The sequence below is a fragment of the Anser anser genome (assembly GCF_964211835.1).
Source record: "Anser anser genome assembly, chromosome: 16".
Classification (NCBI taxonomy): Eukaryota; Metazoa; Chordata; class Aves; order Anseriformes; family Anatidae; genus Anser; species Anser anser.
In genome coordinates this window covers 5,217,640-5,244,644 of record NC_139737.1, presented here as the reverse complement: position 1 = coordinate 5,244,644, position 27,005 = coordinate 5,217,640, and the positions used below count along the sequence as shown (strand labels likewise).

At 41.5% G+C, this 27,005-nt stretch overlaps 1 protein-coding gene and 1 long non-coding RNA gene across 6 annotated transcripts in view; one reads left to right on the top strand and one right to left on the bottom strand.

Moving 5' to 3' along the window:
- Positions 1 to 27,005, top strand: part of GNAS (GNAS complex locus) — a 151,988-nt gene that overhangs the window by 116,574 nt on the left and 8,409 nt on the right. For all 5 annotated transcript variants that reach the window (XM_083801790.1, XM_083801791.1, XM_083801792.1 and 2 more), the window contains 3 exons: positions 23,258 to 23,312; positions 26,103 to 26,176; positions 26,895 to 26,953. In XM_083801790.1, the coding sequence (XP_083657916.1) occupies positions 23,258 to 23,312; positions 26,103 to 26,176; positions 26,895 to 26,953 (188 nt within the window). The remainder of the gene's footprint in view (positions 1 to 23,257; positions 23,313 to 26,102; positions 26,177 to 26,894; positions 26,954 to 27,005) is intronic.
- Positions 2,100 to 23,251, bottom strand: LOC310882697. Its single transcript, XR_014573086.1, has 2 exons — positions 8,405 to 23,251; positions 2,100 to 5,744 (listed from the first exon to the last, which is right to left on the bottom strand). It is a non-coding gene; the product is annotated as an uncharacterized lncRNA (long non-coding RNA).

Below are 27,005 nucleotides of genomic sequence, written 5' to 3'. Positions count from 1 at the left end.
ATTACATCACAGTATGAAGCAAGATAAAACAAAAGGTGTCCTGGAGTAGCTTGCTTGAGTTTTCAGAATTAGGAGCACTCAGATGAAAATGTTAAAGTTAGTGAGCCATAATGGCAGAAAGACCTTTACAAGTCCGAAATGTGAGTAGAATAGAGTAGAATAGTTCAGCTGGAAGGGACCTTCAAAGACAATCTAGTCCAACTGCCTGACTTGTTCAGGGCTAACCAAAAGTTAAACGAGGGCATTGACCAAATGCCTTGCACACTGACGGACATGGGGTATCAACCACTGTGGAGCCTGGTTCAGTGGTTGACCACCCTCACAATAAAGAAATTTTTCCTCATGTCCAGTTTAAGAAGCTAAACCACAGGCATCTGAGGTGTGTGTGAAGACCACCACATCGTTCTGAATTGTTCTGAAAGGGTTTAACTCTGCTTGGGGAATCTGATTGCTGTCTCCACTTTCACTCCACCACTTTTACCCCCCGCACCCATCACGTTCATTCATTTGCCACATTTATTTGTCCATTGTTCCACACATCTGTTAAAGTGTCAGTTCCTTTCTGGCGTTTTGCTGCAGATGCAACTTCCTTTCCACATCTTGTTGTAAATTTTAGGGATTAGCCTTCAGCTGAGGGCAGGGAAAGCCTGGTCAGAGACCGGCATGTGAAGGCTGGGCCGGAACTCTTTCCTGACCCAGTCCTGCAGCCAGATAGTGGTGCTTTGCCTTCTATTTTAAGTGTATCATTTGCTCGTGCCTGCAGGAGTTGAGGATAAACCATCCTGCAAGTGTCCGTAGATGCCTGATTTTTGAGAAATGAACTTCCATTTCCACTGTGTGCTGCATTTGCTTTCACATGCAAATGGAGCATTTGCTCGTACAACAGCTGTTTCTGTGTTTTAGTAACAGTATTTACTCAGATTAGGCACGCATTTGCCCTAGCATATTTCTAAAACTTTGGCATGGCTTTTAACATTGTATTTTACAAAAATTGTCAGTAAAATAGTAGGCTTTCTCTGTGATCGTAAGTAGAAAGCAAAGTTCAAGCAAAGAAAGTAAAATTATCTTGAGCTTTTTGAAAGCAAACATCAGATGCATGTTTTTGTAATTGCTTTCATTGGTTTGGTTCAGTAGTACCTGAACTTTTTAGGCAGTGTGTGTCTGATACCTGTCCATGCTTCTGTTTTGTTCCTGTGGCCCTGTCCTCTGCAAGCGTACAAAACCAAATGCAGTGCATTTTTTTGCGGATGAAGGGGAAGAGTCAAAATGCAACCAACAGGAGATGGAATACAAGCCAAAACCTTCTGTTAGCTGAACTTGTAAGGATTTCTGCATTTTAATGGCAACAGGCTTCCCATTCCTTCCCTTCTCCCATCCTCAAAGTTTTTGTTTTGACGTGAATAGTGTGTGAGAGAATATGATAGAAATATGTAGAAAAATGAATCTATTGTCCGCTAAGGCTTGTGGAAGAGATCTTGTGAATATTGTATTGTTCTCTGGTTGATAGGCATAAGTTTGTAATAAAATGAGAATTAGTGAAATACGGTTAACTGTATAACAGCAAGCACCTTGTTAGTATATGATTCGTATACCTGTGTATGCCTGAAGCTAAATTTATTTGGGGTTAGTTGTGCAAAATAGTTTAAAAGCTCCCATCTTGAAAAGTGAGGTTTCTGACTTTTAATCAAGGTGGACTTTGAAATCCCTTTCATATGGTCATTAATTCATAGGCTTTTTGGGGGATGGGGTCAGATCAGTTGCTCAGGGAGATGTGTACAGTTGGTGATTATTTGTTAAGTTCTAAGGCTTCATAAGTCCTTTTGCACTTAATTAAAGTGACCGATACCGTAGAATCACAGAATATCTGAGTTGGAAGGGACCCACAAGGATCATTGAGTCCAACTGCTGGGTCCCCAAAGGACCAACCCCCCCCCCCCCACCACCAAAAAAAAAAAATCAGATCATCTCTGAGAGCGTTGTCCAAACGCTTCTTGAACTCTTGTCAAACAAAACTTGATTTATGCATTCAAAGTCCTGACTAAATATGCAACCCATTTAGAGTGGTTAATCTGTGTTAGTATAGACTCGACACGATACAATTTATTCATGAAATCAGTATGTTGCATTGTTATGCAAGATCATTAAACATGGCTTGTAACATAGCATTACTGCACCAGTTCAATTTTGTTTCATAATAGTAAAGATTGAGACAAATTCAGTAGCTTAGATCCATCCTTACAGGAGCTCCCCTGAAGTAAGTGGAGTTTCAGCCCGTGAGTTAATTCCATTAACAGCTGGGTTCAAACGCTGGTGATTGCATGGATTCAGTGGTGTCCTGTCCAAAAGCCGGTCACCCTTTAAGCGATGCTGTGCGTGCGTGGCCTGAGGTGATCTCAGTGGACACCGTACCCAGCTGCTAGGGGAAAGCTGACAGACACTAAGCACCCACTGGGTGGGTTTGTTGCAGGTTCCTCACATGCACAAAGTCAGGCAACTGGCAGAGCTCCGGGTCTTGTGAGGGCATGGGTTTCTTCAGCTTGGCTTCCCTATATGTGGATCTCATGCGTGGTGTTACTCTGCTGCTTTTGTTTTTTAATTTTATTTTCACTAGACACAGAACAGCCTTGTTCTGGCAAGGGAAGTGTGGCAAAGTTTTGTATGTATTGAATTGACAGTAAAATATCTCTATTTGCCGCAGGTGAAACTTCTCCAATCTCGGTTCTCCAAAAATTGCACATGCCTTAAGTAAATTTGATCCAGTAAAATGGTGGCGCACTGGTAGGGCATTGCATCCACAGTAATCTCAAATCGCCTGTGTGTCGTGGAGAGACACAGGTCGGGGGCTAGAATTAATTACTGATGATAAGCAGTGGTAATTAGAGGGGGAGTTGCATTTATATGAACTCTGTAAAGTGGTCGTGCACTCAGGGCACATTACATTTGTCTATCTCCTGAAGTTTTAACCTTTAATTGTAAAAATGTGCTCAGTTTTAGTAAAATTTTAATTACTGTATTGAAAAACAGAGCAAACAACATCTTGAACTGCTAGCATCAGACTGTGGAGAATTGTACAGGGGGGTTGGATTACTGGGGTGGCAAAAAGGCGTAGCAGTCAAGTCCTGAGAATCATCAAACCGAGCACTAAAATCGCACTGTTAGTTCCTCAGAAGTAATTTCAGTCACCCTTTTGTCCCACGCTTTTGCTACCGGCCTTTGTGCAGACCGAAAAGGCCCCGACCGCGGCTCGGTTTGGGCCGTGGTTCGCTCAGGCAACTTGATCTGCTGCAGAAGCAGCGAGGAGAAGGCTGCCAGAGGGGCTGGAGCCGCCTTCGCTGGGGATCCTGCGGGGGGAAATCCGCAGGCGCCAAGCACGCTGTGGATAAGTGCGGGAGGAGGCGAGCAGGAGCGCGGGGTCCGTGCACCGCTGCCGCCTTACCTGGGTGGCATGCAGCCCGTGGGGCTTCGGTGAGAAGCTCCTGGCCCACGCCGACAGCACGGCTCCTGCGGGCAGGCACCGTCGGGATGCAGGCACCGCCGGGATGCAGCTGTGCCGGCATCGTCAGGGTTTCGCAGTTCGCCCGCCGCCGTGTGCGGGTGGCTGCTGGCCTCGGCGTCTGCCATTTGTGCTGCGTGCCGCCAGCAAGCGCCACGGCTTTGGGAGCGTGGGCTGGGTGTTTCTGTGGGAGCGCTTATCGCTCCTGCTGTGTTGCTGCAGAAAAAGGAACACTTCAAGATTAGAAGATGACAATTAGGAGAATACTTTTATCAAGCTGAGAGCTAAACTGATGTTGTAGGACCTCATTAAAGACTTGCTCTGAGGAAAAAAAAAAAAAGGAATTAAAAATAACAGTTCCAAAAGATAGGAGGCAACAATAGAAAATTTCTGCTACGAGGATGAAATAAGGCCAGTATGTTCACCGGTACAACGTGAAAGCACCAGGTTCGATTCTCAATTATTCCCTGGGCTGAAACACAGCAAATACATCCCTGTGGCCCCAGCAAGGGAGCACTCCCTGTTGCTGACTTGCCCGTTCACCACTTTCCTTTCCTCTTCTGTGAACTCTGGGGCTCGATAATACACTGAAGCCATTCCTTCACCGGGGATTTTAATTTAAATTTCTTTTGTCTGGGTGCTTGCCTGCATTCACAGGTGTTGATGAATTTATTGTCTTTGCGAGACCCCTGACAAAGATGTCTGCATTGCATTTGGTAGAAATTTACCAGCAGGCTCCAAAGTTTATTGAGACCATGTGCTTGCATGCAGAGAACATGGCCATAAAGTCCTAAATGCAGGGGAGGCAGGCTGGAAATAAGAAAATAGATTATCTCATATTAGGTGAACGAATTTAGCAAACTGAAGCTGAATGTAATGTATCACAGGATGTTATTTATTGTAATGCTGCATATTGCACTCCCTGTAGCGCAAATAAAATCAGGATTTTTTAATCTTAGGAAGTATTTCTTACAGCATGTGACTTAGTCCTAAATGAACTCAAAACGTTAACTGATTTTAAGCGTGATTAAGAACATTTTGTAGGCAGGATCTCATTGATAGGTCTTGTGATTTGGAACCGTGCTTTTGAATGGATTGCTCTGTAATACATTATACATCGATTTTTGTATCTGAAACGTTAAAATCAGTTGTTACACTTAACTATAATTGTGTTAACTGTATTTGTATTGTGATACACTAAGTCTCCAAGAAGGATATCTGCAGATAAGGCCAAGTTGCAGCACGCCGTTACGCAGGTGAGGTTTTCAGTACCCGCCCGGCCAGCTCTCTGCGAAGGCTCCTGGCTTCCGTGGATACTCTGCAAGGTTCCCCTGCCCCCAAAGGGCCTTATGTAAACGACAGCCTGAGTAAAAGCTAGCAAAGAGCTATTTTTAGCAAGCCTGTTGCAGCTGGGGGAGGGCAGGAGCCTTGGGTCATGCAGGAGGGTGTAGCAAAGGAGGGCTCCTGGGGGCCGCATCCAGCCCCGCTCGTGTGGCCCGGCAGCGCTGTGTGATCAGTATGGAGACATTTGGGGCTTTGCAATTAAAAAACAGCAAAAAACCTGCTTAAACCTAGGTAGTTTTTGTAAATAAATTGAAAAAAAAAAAGTGATGTGCAAGCAAATTGTGTCAATTTGCTGCTTCTGTTAATACATTGCCAACGCTGATAATACTTGCAAAGATGCTGAAGGCCATGGCTGGAATGCCCTGTCTGCCACATTTGCTACCGTGGCATCTCAGCTGCATTTTACCTATTTCTGATGTTCTAAAAGCAGTGGCAGCTCGGAAGAGTTGGGCATCGTGAAGCCTCATGTCCAGCAAGGCGATCATTTTTTTGGGGTATCTTCATGAAGAGCGTGTCTGGTTTTCTTTGGTATTGTTGGGTCTCAACAGAGAACTGAGCTTTATTCTGTTGAGTCTGCTGGTTGGTATTTTATTTTGGTCTGTTCATTAGCTCTGCCATCAGCACGTGCACCAGGAAGAACAGGTTTTACCTTCTTCAACATCAGTATAGGAGCTCATAGCAGTGAAAAACCCTTGGATGATTTTGGAGAGTGTGAGGTATTAAGTGAAATCAGACGAGTGAAGGATGTTCAGTCTTTCATGGGACTGATGCCACTGTCATCAACAATCTTGGTACAGTGCAATGGTTTTGTAGAAGTGGTGAGAGGACGGACTTAGAGATCCCTTCTCCCATCTCAGCAGATCAGACAATATATTTCCCAAATGGGCATTCCGGACTCTCTACGATCCTGCTAAATGGAAAGTTTGATTTAAAACTAAGGTGTGTGGCATGTTTGAAGCATGAAATAGTACTACGTCTTCTGTGAGATTACAAGTGTAATACACTCAGCATTATCACAGTGCTCTATCAAGGGAACAAGTAATTAAAACATCGCATTTTAAAGAACTACTTAGAGTTTTGGAGAAGAACATGTCAGATTGTAACTCACTTTATTGTGATTTATATGGATAGCTCAGTAAATTTGCAAATATCCATACGCTTCGTGTTATGAATTCCTCTGCGTTCTCTCAGAGTGCTTTTATAGGGTGAGATCCTTGACCCTTGGCCATTGCCCCTGGAGAACCTCACTGTCCACCTCTGTTCCACAGAGCAGAACTCCTCTAAGGGCCGCTCATCTCGTTAGCAAAGAGCGTTTATCATTTCCACAAGCTCTCTTCAGACATCACGAGCTCTGCTTGTGTTTTTCTCTTAGCCTCCTCCTGGTGCCTGCAGGTTGCTAACTGGGAAGCTGTGAGGCGGCATGCCTCCTCCTAAGGTGACCGGAGAGCAGGCAGGGAAGAACAGGGTAAGGCAGGACCGGACAGGTCAGAGCAGAATTGTTTTCGTTTTAAATAAATAAATAATGATAATAATTTTTTAAAATGCCCTAAAAGCCAGTCCTGGCCCTCACCCAGTTTTTAGGATCAGAAATGGCTGAGCCGTTTCCCAGTTTCAACCTGTTTGGAGCCAAGCCTTACCAGACTCTTGTGGAGTTGTGGCTCCACTGCTGCTTAATTGCTTCTTGTTTCGAAAGATAATTAGGAACTTTATTTAAAAATAGTAACTTTAGTATTCAGTCCATTAAATTTGTCACCAAGTTATTTTCATTAAGACTCCCAGCTGTTTTCTTATTGGAATTGTGAACTAAAAATAGGTAGGATTTCTGCCGTTGTGTGCAGAGGCCGGCATCGTACCTCCATTCCAGCCCTGACTTTTCCTAATGATGTGAAATGTGTTTGTTTCCCTCGGCGCTTTCTTCTGGCTGTATTTAAGAAGGTCCTGCTAATTATGCCAAAATTGTGCACTGTGGTTTTCTGATAAAGTCACGTGCCTGTAAAGAATATGAAACTGATTTCCCTCAAGACAAGTCTTACAAATGAAAGATTTGTGCCACACCCAGTACATTTTCTTTTTTCATCAGACTGTAAGAGATGTTTGTAATAAATCAACAAATACCTTTCGAAAAAACACAAACAAACAATAATGAACATGGGGTTGTTACTATTATTATGAGGGGTGCGATTTGCCCTCTCCATTCAGTTCTCATGAGTAGTCCCTTTGTTGTTATAATTGAAATCACAGTGTAGATTGTGAGATAAAGTGACAATTACCATGTTTATAGTGTACAAAACACAGTGGGTTTTGAAACAGAACGCTAATTACCCAAATCTATACAAGCATATGCTACTTTCATGCATGTATGGATTAAAGAGCAAATCAGGTTGTAATATCCTTGCTTTAATAGTATATCTTTTAAATTCTGACTTGTTTCACATTTATACCTAACAGCCGTGCCACAAAGCTTTGTAATGGTTTAATGCTGGACATTCAGAAAACTGAAATGGATATTTACTGTAGGAGAGAGACATACACATTTTGGTATAAATGTGTGGCATTCTTCCTGCATACTTCCTGGAAATCAATCATTAGAAAAGTTGCATTCTTCTATCACTGTGTTAGCTGATAATGTTTTTTAATTCACTGGGATACTTTTTGACTATATGTCCACCAAACTTACAGTAGCTCACACTGATGAAAAGTAATGTAGGTAACAGGAGGAAGCTCTGCTGCAGAGCACTGTGAGTTTTGGGTGGTTGTTTTTCTCCTTTTTAAAGGCTTAGTATTTGGAGCTATAATCATGAAAGTTAGTGACCCAAATGTAAATTGTATCAGCTTTTTGGTGGTGGTGGTTTTTTTTTTTCATTCTGTTGTCTTTAAACAAAGAAACAGAAAATCTCAAGATGTGTTAATAAAACATAGGTCTCTCCAATGGTAGTTGGTTCATTCAAAGTAGGGATTTTTTTTAATAAAATGCAGGATATGCTCGTCTGCAGAAGCACTCCAGTTCTGCTCCCTTAAAAGCTACATTTAGATGCACTGTATAATCCTGGCATGATTGATTAGTGTCACAGATCTTTTTTTAATTTTCTCATCTGCTTGTTGGCAGTCTGTTCCTTGGACTTCCTGTGCATGTGCATTTATACAAAGAAGATAACTGCAGTTTTACAAGCTGAAGCTGTATGATCTAAACATGGGTGGCACAGGGGAAGGGAAAAGTGGCATGCTGAAAGCTCTGCACCTGTCACTAGTCTTGGCTATAACTATCGATACAGGGCAGCTAGCGCGTTCAAGATAATGCAAAAACCTCTTAGGCTGAAAGTTTTAGAAGAAAGAAGAGGAAATCACTGTATTTAATAGATGCATATTAGCTACTGTGTAATGTATCAGTTGCTGCACTTAGCCCCCCCCTTTTTTGTGGTGAATCTAATAATTTGCTGCTAAGCAGAGGAAGTGGAGTTAAAATGCTGTAGCACAATAAAAGCTGTATTTCACATATACACGGTCTTTAAACATTATGACCACATGTAAGCAGGTGATGCAGTGCAGGTAATGGAAGAACACACCTACCTTTCTCCAGAACTACTGTGCTTTCTCGCCAGACTTTCTCCCAGTCTGACCCATCTGATCCGAGGCTCTTCCACCTTGCAGTCCTCGCTGCTGTTCTTAGTGCAAACCAGGAGCCGGAAGCTCTAATTATAGTAGTGCAGAACAAATGGAAATCCTGGAATTGTCTTCGGCACTTTAAATCACACAGCGTCTAGTTACAGGTATCAGAGCAATAGGTGAGCCAGCACAGCCCGGCTGGGTTGTGATCATTCCAGCACCGCTGCTGCGTGCCTCTGCTTCGTAGCACGCTTTGGAATTGCATATTTATTACCAAATCTGCAGGCTGTGAGTGTAAGGTGATCACTATGCTTCAGGCACGTATTTGAACCAAGGCTGCAACACTGAAGGGTGCTGTACATCCTTTAGTGCTGCCTTGCAATAAGACATTATAAGAGGATTCTTTATACAAAATAACAGACTTGATTAATATGCATAGCTTTATACGGGTGGCCAAAGCCCCAGCCTGGTTCTTGTATGTTGATGTGGGAATTAACAGTACATCTGGGGAAGAGGAATACCTTCTTAGTCCCCTTCTCGTCTTCTCCACTGCAGGAACTGAGCCCATGGTTTTTAGCATCCGTTTTTGTTCACTTCTTCCTGTGAGACTGTTTAAATGTTCCTTTCATGTAGAAGAGGAAATTTTTAATCCGTTAATAAATAATTTAGGTTTAAGATTTCAGCCATTTAAAATGCAAACATGAGACACTGCCCTCTGCAGACAAAGAGATTGTCAAGATGTGTGTGTGTTCTCTGCTGGGATCTTAGGGCTTTAATCCTGCTGTGGGATTTGACCTCTGGCAGCTCTGTGGAACCTGCGTGCACACCCTGGGCTCTCCGCTTTGGCTTCCCTTTCCCTCAGGTTCCCTGCTGCCCATCCGTGCCTGAGCTGAGGGGCTGGGGAGGGAGTCCACCCACTCGTGGTGCTAAAATGAGTTGTTATTCATAGCTTTGTGAGACTTTCTTTCCAGCGTAATAAAGTACTTAATGATGTCAACATACAGCAGCAGCACCGCAGTTTCAGAATTAATGCTCGCTGAGATGAAATTATTTTCCACCTCTCAGATGCGCTTGTTTCACACTCCCTACATAGGCAGGTAGACCTCACAGCACCATTTTGTACTTGCCTCAAGACCATAATGGCTAGAATCTTTTTTCCCCTTTATTCTGCCCATCGCCTGAGAAAAGAGGGGCTTACATTGGGGTTTCTGGACAGATGGGCAGTAATTTAGCAGAGGTTTGTTTGGTGTAACACAGAGCAGTGGTTCTTCTCAACCCCAGTGATAGAAGGGTGGGTTTTGGTTCTGCACTGCCCGGACGTGCAGAGAACCATTTCAGAAGAGGAAGATATAAAACTCGGAGCCCAGGCCTTTCTCAGGCCTTGGCCTCTCTAAAATCTCCCAGCAGGGCTGCCAGTTAGGGTGCTGAGACTGCAGCCATGGCTCGGAGGTGTCACTGAGCTGCCACCGGTAGCACCTTCTCAGCCTTAACGGTCTCAGTACAAGGTTCTGTTCCAAGACAGGTATCTATTTCCTAGTGATGGTTTTTAAAGTTACAATGCTTAAATATTTACATTCTATGAATATGGTTAGTAATTGTTCAGGTAATTACAATGTTTCTATTTAACTAACTAGATTCAATAAAACTAGTTTAAAAAAAAAATGTAACTGAAACAACTGTATTACCACTTCCTCATTATAACATCGCCCTAAGTTAGCTGCAGAAGAAGGTATTTTAAAAGTCCTTCAAAAATTTCCCTTCGCCTCCTTTTTCCTGTGCAGCTCGGTTTTGTACACGTGCCCCCGTCAGCCCCAGCTCTGCACACTGACTCCAGCACCGTCTCTGTTCCAGTGTCTGCAGCACCTGACTGCCCGGGCGTGAGTCAGTAGCTACAATAGGAAACCTCTCGGTGCCGAAACCAGCACACACCACTCTTGGCTGGCTAAGAGAGGAAACAGGCTACGGTTGTGCCTTGTCAGGGATTTTACCTTTCCTTCACACACTCTGATTCTACATTCTCTGTTGCTTTGTTCTTAAAAGCACGCGGGTTAGAAAAGTCCATGCTAAAAGTAACGTTTGCAAATGTTAAAATAGGTTTTGCAAAAAGAAAGTATATTCTACTTTCTGTTTTACAGACATTTTAATGATTAGAGCTTTTAACACCATTTTGAAGGTTTTTTATAGCTAGTTTGTTTTGGGAAATGAGATTTATAGGAGTTTATATTTTTATAATGATTAAAATTCTGCTTTAGGATAAACTGAGTAAAGTTAGCAGGTCTGTGGGGAAGAGAGGGGGAAGGGCCACAATATTTTATGTAAATGATTCTAAAATGGCTTATCATGCTAAATTAGTGCTGTTTGTGAGCCTTTTTAAAGCGGGGATATTCTGTGAGGTGTCAATGGAATTGGAAGCTTAAAAATGATAAATATGCAAATACCATTTGGGGAAATATTCCGTAGTCTCTGGCCATGTGTTGATGTTATCACAAACAGCGTTTAAATGAGTGAAGGGTCTGTATTCGTTTTTCCTTTTAGGTGTAGTGAAAGAGGAATCTGAACGTTTAAGCAAAGAGCAAAATAATGAAACAAGATGCCTGGCAGTTCTTGTTGTTTGATGCGTTAAAGTTATACGAGAATAGGCGAGGGCTGTACCTCTGCAGACGTGCGGTCACTCCCTGCCAGTGGCTTTCCCACAGAAGTACTGTGTTCACCTTCAGTGTTTGCCTTTGAATTTGGCATCAAGCTTGGTTTCTTGCTCCTTTTATCTGCCTGCATGTAATGCGTACCAGGGAGAGACGAGCACTTAAATTTGACTTCATTTTATTTTGTGGCAAAAGATATTTGCAGGGAATGATTTTCACAGTAGCCGAAGATCAATAACAGTATAGTCCTCAAAATTAACCGTATAACATTGCTGTGGTAGCTCTGTATCAACTGTTTGTTTTAAAATGAATTTTTTAAAGTACATCTGGTATTAAATTTCATGATCAAGTGAATGTTTCAAGAAGAAAGAAGGGTAACTCTATATTCCCCCTCACTTCAGTGCTGAGAGGTGCGCTGTTACAGATGCTGTAATACTAGATGCCAGTTTGTCTGCCTCCTTTTACAGAGGCCTGGAGTTGTTTTTCCCAAGTTCGAGAGAAAAAAAAAAAAGAAAGCATGCCCTGAGAAAAGTGAAAACTGAAATGTGAGCTGGGCAAATTGCTCCAACTGGCAAGTGCCGAGCAGGTACTGACAGGTAGCTCGGCGAAGGAGCTGCCCGCCGCCCCGGCCAGCAGCGCCTGGAGCGAGCATCACGTGCGGCGCTGGCACAGGGGAAATGGAAGGTTTGAGCTTCCCGTGAGCAGGGTAACTGTCAACATTCCTGCATTGTTGCAGCAGAACCTAACTTCCTAAAATACAGAGCAAAAAGCTCTCGGTTGTGATAGTGCTTAAGTAGGCAAAATTCCAGTGTTGGACTGTATTCTTGCATGTTAAGTGCAGCGAAGTGTTTCTCTGAAGACCTTTGTACAAGTATATTTAAATAAGGCAGCGAAGTCTGCCCTCAGAACAGCGCTCGTTTGTCCTCCCATTGTTCTGGGCTCATCTGGGGCCCATATTCATCCTCTGCAGTATAACTGCTTCCCTGGTTCCTGCGGAAACTCAATCCTGGGAGCAAAATTCCTTTTCTGTCGAGTAAGATCGTATCATCTCCCTCTAGCTCCTTTTCTGAAATCTCTGTTAAAAATGGTGGTGCCTGGTTGTAGATGTTTGGAAGCTGAGGAAGCACCTGGTTTTGTATTTGCAGCACTTAGGGCTCAGAGTATACTAACAACACGAGCAGAAGAACGTAGGGGCTGTCTGATTTGATTTGTCTGGTTTTGCAGGTATCTCCATTTCTTCAAATGGGAAAACCAAGTGGGGTTTTAGTGCATTAATTCTTCTAGCATCTGAAAGACATGGGGCAAATACCAATTGAAAATGCTTGTAAAGCATTTTGTGGTCTTCAGCACAGACCTATTTCAACTCTGGTTTGGTTTTTTTTGACATATATTTTTGTTTGTTTGTTAACTTTCTGGCTATCCTTTTCCATCACAGTCAATGAGAGTACGCTTCTACCAACACCGTCCCAGTGGAAGGAAAGCACTGGGGTTTCGCTGAAATGATGCTCTTGTTGCAGACACCACCAGCTTTTTACCCTTTCAGACCTTTTTCAGTCTACCCTATTTTCCCATTGCCTGATCTAGGTAGCGTTAGTGCTTCATTGGAGACCAGCTTTTCAGCCAGTCTTCTGAGCATTGCTCATGCCTGCATCTCATACTATAAAGTAACAGCTGTCCCATTTGTCTGAATTTTCAGCTTTCTACATGAAAAATGCAAAAGATTGAAGCACTGTATTTTGTGCAAGATAAATTTGTCCCCAAAGGATCCTGTTTTGTTGTTGTTAATATTGTTTGCTAGAAATCCCGATGTCACTAATTTTGTTGGAAATTTTCAATTTTAAAATTTTATATATGTGATGGTCTTTATCAACTGAATGCAATTCTACTGATTTGATGGCACTGGAGGGAGCTAAAGACCATAAGGACAAGGTTCCATGTAAATACTTTGTTGAAACACAATGAAAGGATATCCCATTAGGCTCACCTGTCTTAATTACAGCAGCCTACAGTAGGGGACAGATTTCTGGAAATTGCATAGGTCATTGTCATATTAGAAATGAAATCTGAAATGGAAGCAACTCAAATATAGTGGGGGGCTTTCAAACAAAGTTGTGTTCTGTAAAGGCACTCTGTAGTATCATTTAAAATTATTCCCATTGATTTTTGCTTAAATGATTTTGCCTAAACAGTTTCCTTAGTCCGAGTTAGCGTGAACTATTTTCAAACCTGTACAAGAAGGTTTGTTCCATACTGTACCAGATTCTTTTAATTTGGCTTTTAGAAATTAATAAGTTTAAAATATCCCTCTGTGTTCAGCCCCCACTGTGCATTGGAGTAAAGCAGTCTGTGTTGTTGGTTTCTTCTGCTGTGTTTGGATTTGGTCTGTCACCGTAGTCTACAATTAAAAACAGCTTACAGCAGAAAATCACTGACCTTGTTTGTAGCTAAAGACCTTTTTCTACCTTCCAGAAAACAGGCACAACAAAAATATATTTAGATTATGGATATTTAAGGTGGGGAATTTAATGGGAGAGACATTCACAGTCAACCATACTGGATTTCTCATTATTCCAGCTTGGTGACTTTATTGATAGCTTAAAAAAAAAAAAAAAAAGGAAACAGAATTTATTTTCTTACAATTAGGTATTACCCTTATCTTTCCTTCCTTGTGTAAAGTTAAAAATCACAGACTTACGTGTTCATAGCCCTTCAGGAAATAACAGATAAATGTACAGAACTTGGAGTGCCAAGGAGTTTGGTTCTGCAGGATGATGGTCTTGGAGGGTCTCACGAGGTTAAAACCAGTTTAAAGGGCAGGAAAGGCAGGAATTGCTTCAGGTAAGTCCCAGGCACAGCTTTGTGCCCTTGGCAGCCCAGGCACTGCACTGCAGCTCCCACGTTCTCCATCCCTGGTACCCTGGCGGTGCAGGGCCTGATGTCCTTCAGAGATCCCCAGGCTGAGCCCGCCATCTCCCTTTCGTTCAGTTTCCAGTAATGCATGAATTGTTCAGAGATAACTGGTGCTTTGCCTCCTGATTAATTCAGTTCTTGTTTTCTTTTGAACACCGATCCGTAAATACAGATAGGTGGAAATGGCAACAGGCAAGCAAATTTGTTTCGAACTGTAAAGAAGGGCTAACATCCCCGTGTTTAAAGCAATCCATTTGTCATGGTTTGCAACAAACAGGATCGCCGGTTAGGTCCGAGTCTCTCATTGCTCTGGCCCACTAAAATTTGGGAAGAAAAGTTGTAGAAGAGGTGCAGAAAGGGAAGAAGGGAAGTGAATTGAGAAATTTTGTTGTGTGAATGTTTAGTGGCTTCTTTCCCTTGTTTGTTTTTTGTCTTCTTTGGCAGCCTTTTTTTTTTTCTTCTCCCCTCAAAGAAAGCAGAAGCTAATAGGGATTGCACCATGTTCCTCCCCACTCCCTAGCCGTGTTTCCGCCCCGGGCTTGCCCTGGGATCAAATCCTGGCACAGTGATCTCATTCATACCGTTACCTTTCATTTCTGGACCCAACCTGAGGCTTGGATCAGCTTAAGTTTCCTCCCGGCACGGTGAAGTAATGTGGTGGGGCGGGGTGAGGGGCTGTTGTGAAGCTATGTGACATATACAGGCTTGTATCGCGGGGTGCGCCTTGGGGGCATACGGGAGTAAGTTGTTTTTAACCGGTCTGTTGGTAGTCGTGAGAGGGCGAAAATACCTCTTTTACAGGTTTGAGAAGTACAAGTGAGGGCAGCCGGAAAGGGCTTCAGATTTGGGGCTTGTATCGCGTATTGCTGTGGGGAAGCGATGTGGAGGGGGGTCGTGTGTAAAGCACCCAGCGGCGGTGTGGGGCAGAGCGTGCCCTCGGCTAGTGGAAGCGTAGGGAGGAGATGTCCCCCGGCCCTCGCTGCGGGAAGGGTCAGCAGCCCCAAGGCGAGGTGAGGAGCGGGCAGGCGCTGCCCGGCCCCTCCAAGCGGCCAGGTCAGGCCCCAGGCGGTGCTTTCTGTTTGCCAGCCCTCTGCCTCGCTCTCCCCTCTCCCCCCTACAAAACCAGGAGGTTCGTTCGTTGTGTGACTCAGAGAGAGCCATCTCATAATTATTTATGAATTTGCTTTCTTTAGGAAGAAATATATACGTACTGTTCTTTTTTATATCGTTTAAATCCAAACATGCAGCTGATTATAGGCTCTTAAACTAGCTTGGAGTATCTTTATAAAAACCAATAAATTCTGAATCGCATTACATTACATGTTATAAAGTACGTTTTCCAGAAGTATTTCTGTGAAAACTGCTGTTTTCTGAAATATACATTGTTCGGCTGGCAAATGAGCAAGCTGGATGTGGTGAACGGAAGGGGGAAGGGAAGGGAAGTTTACATACAGATTTGAGCCTGGATGGAAGTTACTCTACAATTTTTAGAAATGAAAATATCCATGTAGGGACCTAAAGGAATCCTGTGGGCTGATGGTGCAGTTTGTGTTGAATGCGTGCACTGGTGCCTTTATGGCATACGGAAGATATTTCACTGTGGCTTCAATGCTTATTATAGTCGCAGTATTTTGATTACCATCTGTAGTCTCTATTGGCTTCTGATAGAGCAGCGAAGATTTTATATTTTGAGAGTTGTGCTCGCTGTGTTATATCACACTGACTACTATTTCCCGTGTCTGAAATTGCCAAGCCGTACAACTTCAGTCTTATTCCTGAACCGTTGCTTTCATACGCTGCAGAAAATATTGAGTCTCCCGATTATACAAATGTCTACTGTTGGGTAATATTGACAAATACGCTGAATAACATTTTTGACATAACATTCTGTTCCCACACAGATAATTTGGATGTAATTGAATGGGTTGATCAAGAGTCTGGGCTAAAAATACTTCATTTTCTCACCCACCGAGGGAAAGCAAGCGCTCGTTCGAAAGGCAGTTCTGCCGAGCGGGGCCGCGGAGCAGGGGCCGGCTCGCGCCGCGCCTCGCCGACCTCCGAAGACAAGGCCCGGGGCTGCCCGGGGCGCGGATCCCTCGCTCTGTAACCTCCTGGTCGCGGCCGTGCCGTGTCCAGGCGAGGAGCGGAGCTGTGTGCCTGCGGCCTGGGGTACGGCTGTGCTGCGGCACGCAACCGCAGCCCTCCGGCTCCGGCCAGGGCGCCTGCCGGCTTCACACGAGCACCGAGCCACGCTGAGGGCAAAATCCCACAGAAACAGTCAGAGGGGGGACTCGTGAGGATCTCTTCTCTTCAGCTTTGCCTTATTTTAATGGCCTCCCGGGCACAACGCTGCACTGTGAGGGGTTCAAAAGCGGTACGGCTCTGCTGCAGACTAGGGGAGAAGAAGGAGAACTGGAAAGGAGGGAAGGGCCGAGCGGTGGGCCCGCCGTGAGGGGCCGCGGGGCCTCGTCCCGGCCCGCCGCCCCTCGGCCCTCGTGCTGGGGAGCGACGGGGCTCGCTCCCCTGCCTGCCGCCCGTCCCCGGGCGCGGGCCGAGCCGCATTGTACCTTTCCAGCCTTTGAAAACCGCCTGTGCCTATTTTTATTTGTCGAGCTGGGGCTGGGCTGGCCCCGTTCCAGATGTGTCTCACAAGATTTGGTGCTGATGAGCTATTTATAGAGCTGTGGTTCCATTGTCATGGCAACCGTGCTAGAGGCCAAGGCGGCTGGGAGCTATTTCTGGACTTGTGCTGTAATGTAAAACTGATTGGGAAAGTTAGTGCATCCTCTAAGCCAGACTAACTTTAGACAGGCAAAGAGGGAAAAAAAAAAAAAGAGACAACTACGATTGCTTTAAATAGATTTTCCTTTTCTCCTACCTTTTCCCCATTTGCGCTTTTCGGTCGCCAGCGATTTTGGAAGGCAGGCTTTGCTTTTGCCGGGGTTTCTCTGAAACTCATTCATGCCTCGCGGCCTCCGGGAGCCCTACGCTGCTTTAATGAGGCAGCTTGGAAAGCGGGGCGCGTAACCGGCCTTGTTTTTAGGGCAAGGTTTGTATTTCGTGGCAACGCGAAACTACGGGGCTTTGCTGCTCGGTCGGTTGGGTGCGTTTAGGGGTTTTTGCAATAGTTGCGCTTCTTTATCCCCCCTAGTTTTAATATTCTATTTTTTATGTGTGCTTCATGTTCTCCACACCATATAAGGAACTGTAACCTTGATTACCACAAGATGATTCCAAATATATGGAGTCATACTTTTCAGCTTTCTCATTATTTGCTTCAAAATGAGAGCCATGGTGCCCCTCCGCCTCCAAGCGGCTGGAATGCGGCAGGTTCAGGCGCTGCGCTGGGCTGGGGCCACGTGAATGCTCTCCACTAGTCCATTCGGAGCTTCACCTCTTCCTTAAACCCCTTCTGTGTGCCTTGCGACTTCGGTAAGGAAGTCCCAATAACCGGTTGACCTGAAGCTGGAAATAAAAAATATTTGCAACTTCTTGGGAAACTTTTCTGAAGAGTTGCCTTTGGGCTTGTATCTGCTGGAGCCTTGTACTACGAATCAGAGTCCATTTGCAATATAAATCTGGTTTCGAATGGTGTCCTTATGTCTGAGAGCTGCCACGCAGAATTTCATTACGAGAACAACGTATCAGAGATATTTTTACATGCGATAACAGTGCTCTCGCAGTTACACCAGTCGTGTTTGTTACAGTACTGGCTGTATATGCCTGTCTCAAAAGGCTGTGATTTCTTAATTTTCTTTGGGAAGTGGTTAAAGTAATTGCAAAAGTTTTGATGGAGTTTTTTTTTTTCCTCCCCTTATCTAGTTTTGCTTAGGGGAAAAAAGAGCTGTGCCTTTCTGAACGTTTTAAATTACCCAGGAACGCGTTCGTGGCATGCCTTCTACCAGCACCTAAACAGCAAACGTTGCAGCTTTGCAGATCATAGCAAATACCAGTGTAGCTTTAAAACCAAAGAAAGTCTATTAATGCCCCAATATTAATTTTAACTGCATTTTGAGGAAAAACCTGACAACTTTGGTTTCATGTAACGTCCATGTTTGCAGGATACCATAAATGCTAGCAGATCAAATGTTTGCTTGTTTTATTTACATTGTTCCTGCAACTCTACCTGCTTTTCTGCTTCTCTTACAAAATAAATCAGCTGAAATGTAGAAGAAATCTTTACGACCAGTTTAAGAAGTAGGACTTTTCTCCCTTAATACCCTGCTTGCTCCCAGGAGTGGAAGGAACGTACAGAACTGAGGGGCAGTCGAGGTGGCCGTGCACGCTTGCAAAGGAAAATAAACCCGCTGCCCTGGGCTTGCGGGCAGCACGTTGGTCTGCATGGGCAGCCATGGGTTTGACGCTGTAGCAGACCTGACTTTCCAGGGTTTGGAAAACGCCTCTGTATTATTACTTTTTTTTTTTTTTTAACTGTGTTCAAGTTACAGTACATACATCACGTATTTCTCGGCTTGAATACCCTTTTAAAGAGAGTATTATATCTTTGTACTAATCCTGTGACTCTGGCTTCTACATGGACAAAACAGCTGAAGAAAGACTTTATCAAACAGTTAACTATTTAGCTCTTAGAAAGCCTTTCCTGAATAGCATGAAGGATTACGGCAAAGACTAAAAAGGGAGTGAAGTAGAACTAAAGCACGATCTGTTCAGAGAAATTAAAAGCACATTATTATTTATAAACACTATTAATGTTAAATTGTATTAAATTTTAGTTTAAAAACTCCCTTGGAGAGCATGGAGTCATTTTTGTAGTCCCTGACAGGGTATTAATAAATAATAAAAATTTCTGGGCATTTGCACAGTTTACTCTTTAGGAAGATGAGCAAACAAATATTAATTTCAGACACAGAAACGTGAATTGTGAAGACTGCTTTAAAGGTGATCGGGGTAGATACAAGTGTGGTTAATTCTTAGTAATATCTTGATAAAAACACATGACTCAGAGGAAATGAAAATTCCATTTCCACTGACTCGAGGGACTCTGGGCAATTAACGTACTCCTCATGTGCCTCGATTTTTTTCCCTACCTTTAAAACAAGGTTAATAAAAGGTGTGTATTTCAGGATGTGGTGGCAGAGACAGGAAATGCAGCGTGAATGGAGGCAGGCAGGACTTGTGAGCATGATTTACTGTCTGTAAAATACCTCGAGGCTTTCAGAGGCAAGAAACTTCACAAAGTTCCCGTACTAGTGTTGAAGGAGCTGAGTTACAAACAAATGTATTTAGTTGGGACTGAATTTTTGAATTCTTGATGTGCAGCATCTTACCAATGCTGAAGATGAGATCTTAGTATGTCATAAGAGAGAGACATTTTGTATACAAATTCAGGTTATGACTTGACAGAAAAAAAAAAGCTAATGGGAATAGAGCTTTTCAAACACAGGTAAGCTGTCAGTTTGAAGAGCCCTTTGCAGTGTTACTGTAGATTGAAAACAAAAGCTTGTCTTGATAGAGCAGGTTTTTTTTCTTGCCTGTCAACCATTTCGTCAAATCACAAAGACTAAAATTTCAAGTTACTGTTTATTGAAAAGACAGTCAGGAAATGCTTAAGGAAAGGCAGCCCGATTTCCCCTCCCCGTTTTTCCCCAAATGGTGAAGTTGTGCTGTTTGTTGAGGTGGAGGCTTTAATGTGTTGCATACCTTTAAGTGGAGACAGCAGTTGTTAGCCTTGCAGCAGCATTGCTCGTTCAGTAAATTCCCCCCAAAGAGGAATAAAGCAAAACCAGAGCAGTTATTTCTGTATGACAGAAGAACTCCAGAACTAATCATAAATTTGCATACATCTCAATGTGAAAATTGAGACACGATTTTGGCATAATAGGCTTGCTAAAAAACTGGGAAAGAATTGGGGTTACGTGTATGACTTAAGTTGTGGGGGAGCTAAAGAAAGCTTCTGTGTGTCTGCATGAAATCTGCTTTCTAAGTACACCCCTTGCTGTTAAAGAAACTGGATTCTTCTCAAAGATGTGTTTAAAACATTTCACATGCATTTTTCCTTCCCCAAGCTGAGGAAAGAAATCCAAGAATAAAAAGTAGTTTTTTTATTTCAGATCGTTTAAATTTTTTATTAATACCTTGCATTTTAATATCCTAGGGACACATCTGCTGCTGTCCTGGAGATGCTTCTTCGCCAGCATTGCTGATTGCAAATGACCTAAAATCTTTTATTTATTTTTTTAATGTGTCATAGCAACGTAGCAGTATTTTTTTTAATAAATAATACAGGCAAAAGTGCCTTATACCGAGTGACAGCATTTTGCAGAGCAATAGCTGTTATTTAGTCATGTCCAGAATTTGGCCCTAAGTGAGAATTGGCAGCAATGCTGAATGGATGATTTGCTTTCTGGAAAATAGCTTTCCCATATAATCTCTGGGAAAATTTTACAGAAGAAAAAAAACCTGACTTTGTAACTTAGTGCAAAACTTACTCTGTCTAAAATTTGGGTTCGTGGTTTGAGAGTTTTATTTGAATTATTTCGCCAGTCATTTTTTTTTTCCGTCTCCCCGTGAAATTCATTGCTGCCATAGCAGATGGGCATATCTCCAATAGACTTAGAACAATCTAACAGCAGTGAGTTCAGCACACAAGGTAGTACTGAAATGGCCTCACTTGTGTTTTGGGTAGAGTATAACAAGAACTAAAAATAAAAATTAATGATGGTGAATTTGTTTTCATTTTGAATTAAGCTTTGTTCTCACCTCACTTGATTATTAGTTCCATTTACTGGATAAATTATTTGGTCTGGACGAACAATGACACAGGCCTCTCTGAACATAGTGTATTGAACTTTTCTGAACTCTCATGTTCCTGCTATTGCTCCTTATTTTAGACCACATTTATTTTGAAGTTGTTCAATTGAAAGAATGATACATGTTTTTTTTTTAATGGTTGTGCGAAAGATCAAACTGTTTTTCATGTCTTTAGCCCATTCTAAAGTTGGTAGAGCAGACTTTTATGAAAAGGGATATATGCACAGGAGGAAATCCTCATTTAACATGCATTAATTTGCATTTAATTTGCTCCATTTTCCTTAAAATGCCACTGGAAGCAGCGTAGGTTTTCTGGTTACTATCACATAGTGAAAGACTTTCTTCTTGAACTCGTATTGTTACGAGTATCAGATGTTAGTGAACGTTGGAACTTATCTGGGGGGGGAGAAGAAATGTTTATTCCATTTGAACTTGTTTTACCTGGCATGAACGTTGCTATTGGAATTCATCTCAAGTACAGTACTGCTGCTCCTATGTGGCTGATGTTTTTCAAGGAAATCATAGGCCTAAAAATAGTCTGCATAAACAACAGTAAGAGGTTTGTACTTTCAGTTCCAGGTTGTAGCAATATCTTGTTGTTATTTTCTAATTGTCAGTTTCCAAAATCCATTAAGCTGATTAGCGGTGTGTTTAAAAAAAAAAAAAAAAAGCCTTTTGTGGAACCTTGCATGAAATGTTATGCTCAGATAAATTCAGTAGAGAAAGGCTGGGACATCGTAGTATTCACTTTAAAATCTTTATGAACGTGTTATGTTCTGAACATTTTTCAAGCATCCTCCAACTTGTGAAATCACCATGTGATTCCGAGGCTGGTGTTAAGAGAGCCCTTTATAATGTGCAAGCATTTGTGCTAGTTGGAATTCATGGTTGTCATCCCTATTTAACATCCCCTGCGTAGGGAACAAAAAGCTTTACTTCTTTTCCTAAGGGTTAAAAAGAAGAGGGTATTATTTACCAGCTTGGAAGAGATGAGGAAAAACTCCAGCTTGTAAATTGCACTACATATTTGGTGATCAGTTTTACCTGTCTGTGTCCACATCATCTTTCATGACAGAAATTGAACTTTACACCTTACTTTTTTAATAGTATGTTTGTTAAGATACATTTTGATGTGTTTTAAATTCAGCAATTCCGACTAAACAAAAGTTATTTTTCATTTGTCTCTGAAACAAGAAGGTAATCTAGTTCCTGGCAAAAATGCCTTTACCCTGAAGCCACTGTTAAAACATTCAATTGTTTTTCCCCTTCCCCTGCACTGCATCTTGTGTATTAGAGAGTCGTTTGGAAGTAGGGGCTGAAACAGAGGGCTAAGATCTTATCCGATTTTAATGGCATTTTGGTTTCTGATCTGTGAAACTGGGACTTTGCTACCTTTTTCCCCCTTGAAATCGTTGAGCATGACCATAGTTAATGCAGTTTCAGCGTCCCTTTCTATGAATAGGAGTCAGAAGGGAAAACTCATATTTTCACTGTGATTTGTGCTTCGTAAGGAGAAGAATTCATGCACAGGAGTTTAAAATGAAACTTAATCAGTCTTAAAACCAATATATTTTAATCATTAATGTTACCAGTAGAGTTAACTGTAGAAGCATTTTGAGGTCTCCTACTAGTACAAAAATAAAAGGTGTCAGGGTCCTGCGTAACCCTGATGCATATGTGATATTAAACAAGGTGGTTGGAGTGATTATAGCGTAACATCTGTGTTCTGAAACTTGGTTTTCTATGTCTTTGAGTCTTGTAGTAACAGCACAGTAAAACAAATTGGTTCCTTGAGATTTTTGCCCTTTGAGTTAAAGTGAAAGATAATTAGGTTACAGCAAGTTGGCAAAAACGTTTTAAAGACTCCAAGATAGCTTTTTTAACTAATGCCTAATGAATTTGAATAAAATAAACGTTTTTATACCTACTTTATAACAGTGCCTACTAGGACTACTTCTTCAGAAAGTAAACTGAAAAGCTTTTCCAACAGGTGACAACAAAATCAGTGTTCCCTTACACTTTACTGAACTTGCAATGAAATCAGTTTAGGGATTTAATTTATTAAAAGACATAGTGACTATACATTTATTTGTAAAAATATTCATCTTACTTTCTGGAATATTACATGTAGGCTGTTTATTTGTCATTGTTTTACTGTTAGCAGGAGCAGACTGTGCTGTACGGTTTCTGTAATATCACCCAAGTTAAACTACGTGCGTGTTTGCTGCCGGAGGGAGCGGAGTGGGAGGGGGCTGGAATGAGATGAGCAGACTTGCTGAATAAAACTTGGGAATTTGGCCCTCTGCTGGGTGCTGCTGGGAGATGCACAATTTAAATGCTAGCACACGTATGTTCAGCAATTTACATGCATTCAACACTTCGTGAATCTGAATGCATTAAAACTTACCAACTGTTACTTGGGAGCTGTCAGTTAATTAAGTACCAGGAAGTTTGTCTAATTTGAGAATGACAAGTTATTCTTTTTTTTTCCTAGTTTTCTAGACAAGATTGACATAGTCAAACAAAATGAGTATACACCGTCTGACCAGGTAGGTAAAACTTATTAAAAATTACACAACTTACCTGCACCCTCTGTCTCTGTATCTCTAATTATCCAATTGCTATTTGTGGCACTAATGTAGGTATTACCATGCACTGAACAAATATAATATTCCAGTAAAAATGACTTTGTCATTTGGATTGTGGTCATGGTCATGCGTATACGTGTACTGTGAAATGAAAATCTGTCTAGATGTAAGACATGTTATACTTCTGCAACACAAAAATTCAGGTATTTGAATAAGTAATTTCTAATGTTCTGCCTTCCTTGCTGAATAACTGCTATGTGCTTCCTTTGATGCAAAGTTGGTTGGTATCTTCTCAGCCCCAATGGCTCCTTCTGTGTGCCAGATTTCCAGAAAAGCAGGAAGACACATTATTCACAATTAAAAATAATGGTGTATTCCTTTTCATATGTGCTTCCTGATAAATAGAAGGACTGGCAACATAAATAGCAAGAGAGTTTTCCAGGTACGAGTATGTCAATACATCTTTTTCTGCAGGATAGATTCTTCTTAGGAATGGTACATCTTGTAATTAAAGACAATTTCAAATAAGACAAACTTTCTTTACAAATTAGACTCATTTTCTAATTAGGATCAGTGCATTCACTGAGCCAACAGTAAATACTGTATGTTCAAAACTAGCAGATTATCCTATTTTTACCACTCGCTAGAAGGACCCAGATGGCATTTTAGTGAGACCATGTGCAGGTCTGGCCTTGTGGCTGGACTGCAGACTCTACAGTTATATTTCAAGGAGCAGAAATGTCCATCTGATGTACAGTGGAAAGGGCACGTTTTGCAAGATCCTGTTTACCTTCAGGGAAGATCAGCTTTTTGAGTTACTAAATAACATACTTGAAAATAAGCTTTCCTGAATGCAGATAGAAATCTGAGTTTTAATTCTTTCTTAGTGTTATCTAGCTCTTACTTGCAGAAAGCATGGTAAATCTAAGCATGCTCCATATTCTTACTCATGCAGATCTTGGTAAATTTCACCTCACAATGAAATGACTCCACAGGCTTTAATAGAAAAGGGATATTGTAAAAATGGCCTTGTTAGAAGTTTTTATTTTGTATCAGAATAGCAATTGTAGTCTTCATTTTGTTACGGAGAATTTGAGGATCTTCTTTAAGACCAAGTCTCTAGTCCAAAATCATGCGCATACTCCTAACTTTCTGCCCATAAAAGAAATGCAGCTAAGCATATAGTGTACTCTTGTAGGATAAATAACCAAAGACGATGTTAATAACCCAAAATTTAGCAGACAATATCGATGAGGAAAATTACTTAACTACTTACCTAAATAAAACAATCCTACTTTTACTTTTGTAAGTAACAGAAAGAACAACACCTTATGGTCCTTCTCTTGGGCCACTGACTGCATTCTATCTCCACACAAACTTTTGGTAAAAGAGGCCCATGTGGATTATCCTCTGGGGTATTATGTGTTTGTCCTAAAAACTATTGAGTATAATATTTGAATTGTTTCCTTTTTTTTTTTTTCTTGAGAAGAGTAGGGTGTTGTTTTGTTTTTTTTCTGTCACACTTTTATTGACTTCTAGGGATGCAGAGCTCCTGAGAACCCAGTTTTCCAAGCTTGTTTCTGTATATCGAGCATTAGAGTTTTCAAATTATTTCAAACACACGGACCAAGTTAGAACAATGTTTAAATGTATACATCTTTCAATATGAGTATTTAAAATACCCAGTCAACAATAATTCGGTATCAAACAACTGATGTTAAAATGTAGCCACTTAGTTTAATGATTGAACAGTGTTGTATAACCTTTGGATTTTCTGTGGATTGGGCTTTCCCTGGCCAGTTTGGTTCTTATATAGTAGGAACATACCTTGTAGCGTGCATGTAAATTTTTTTGCAGTTTGTTCCATTTGTATGATCTTGTCTATGTTCTGCAAATGTTACAATTTAGCTGCTATTTAGATCTCCTGGGAAGAACACCAAAACTTCAAGTCCTAAATTACAAAACCTTTAATTGAATTCGAAGTGGTATTTGGTAGTAAGTTACAGTTGGACTGTGACTTGAACCTGAAGCGTATGCAAAGTAGGTTCTGCAGGCAGATGTTACTTACCTGCGTATGGCTGTTGCTGCTTTGCAGTAGACACTAATAAATTCCAATATAGTTGTTTTTTAACAGTTCTGTAGCTCTTACAAGCATTTCAATTTTTTGTAGCTCTCAAGTTATTGTTTTTGTCTTTACAGGAAATATGAAATTTTATCTTTGAAAAAACTCGTTCTTATAAGATCTAAGTGGTTGAGTTTGTAGTTCTTTTAGGGGGAGAAAAAAAATAAAAAGGAAAAGCCTGAGACTTCAACGCTCCTTTCAATAGCCAAGCACTGAGTAGCTGGGGGGAGAGACCTGTCTTCTGGGGTTGGGAATTGGTTGGCAGTTGCTTAAAGGTCCTATTGTGTGCCACAATCCCACTGAATTCAGTGAAGGCAGATCTCCAGTGATGATTCTGCACTGTTCTGAGCTCTTGCATTTGCTGTGAGTGGCCTTTAAATGTTTCCTTCTCTTCCAAGCTTGGCACTTGCAACTTGCTTGTGAGAATATATGTGCTTTTCAAGTTGAGCACACATATATTTGTGTGCACGTTTTCAAGATTAGAAACTTAAATACAGCTTGATGGTGCTCTTTTCTCTGTTTTTGTAGCACACTCTCAGCACTAAGTAAAAGGTTTTTCTTGCTGTTGCTGGATATGTGAAGAATTATAAAGTATGTGCTGAATCAGTGACTTTTCCTTTATGCTATAGGATCTTCTCAGATGCAGAGTTTTGACATCAGGAATTTTTGAAACCAAATTTCAGGTTGACAAAGTAAATTTTCAGTAAGTATATCCTCCTTTTTTTTTTCCTTTTTTTTCTCTTCTTAATACAGTATAGACAAGAACGAGGCTAAATTGGAGGAAAGAATACCATGTAATCCTTGAGACTATTTTTGTATTTCTCAAGTTGATGTTTAATTGAAAGCAAGTGTTTTCTGATCTTTGAATTTAGTAGACGTATTTTAAAAAGAAATTCAAATTGGCATGCAATTTTCTGCTTTCATTTTAGGCGACAAAGAACAAAATATTTTTAATGTTTTTACTAATGCCTTTTCTATTTGATTCAGTGCAGTTTTATATAGTGAAATATTTTACCAAAAGCTTTGTACAATACCTAATAGCAGAACATATATGCCCTCTTTATTCTGTGTACAGTTTAGAAAGATTGTTTGACCTGTGATACTTCTTTCAGCAAATGACTTGTTGCAGGACCTTTTTTTTTTTATGTTGTCTTAATTTGTAAGGGTGAAAATGAATTTGCAATGTGCATGCACCAGAATTTCTTACTCTTTATTTGTAGGTGTTGGTGGGAGCAAACAATTGCGTTTTGTAATGAAAGCCCTGCTTGCATATGTCAGTGGACTGTTACCTGTTAAGGTTCTCAGAATCCTCAATTTCTTTTAGCTTCTAGGACATGGAAGTCCTAAAATTTCTTACGTGTTCTGTTTGCATTTGGGTGGGGGGAAGTATTGGGACTCATTTTATGCTTTTTTTTTCTTAGTATGTTTGATGTTGGAGGACAACGAGATGAACGCCGAAAATGGATCCAGTGTTTTAATGGTATGATTAGAATTTGTTTTATAAAACAGTTATCCACAAAATCTTCATGTGC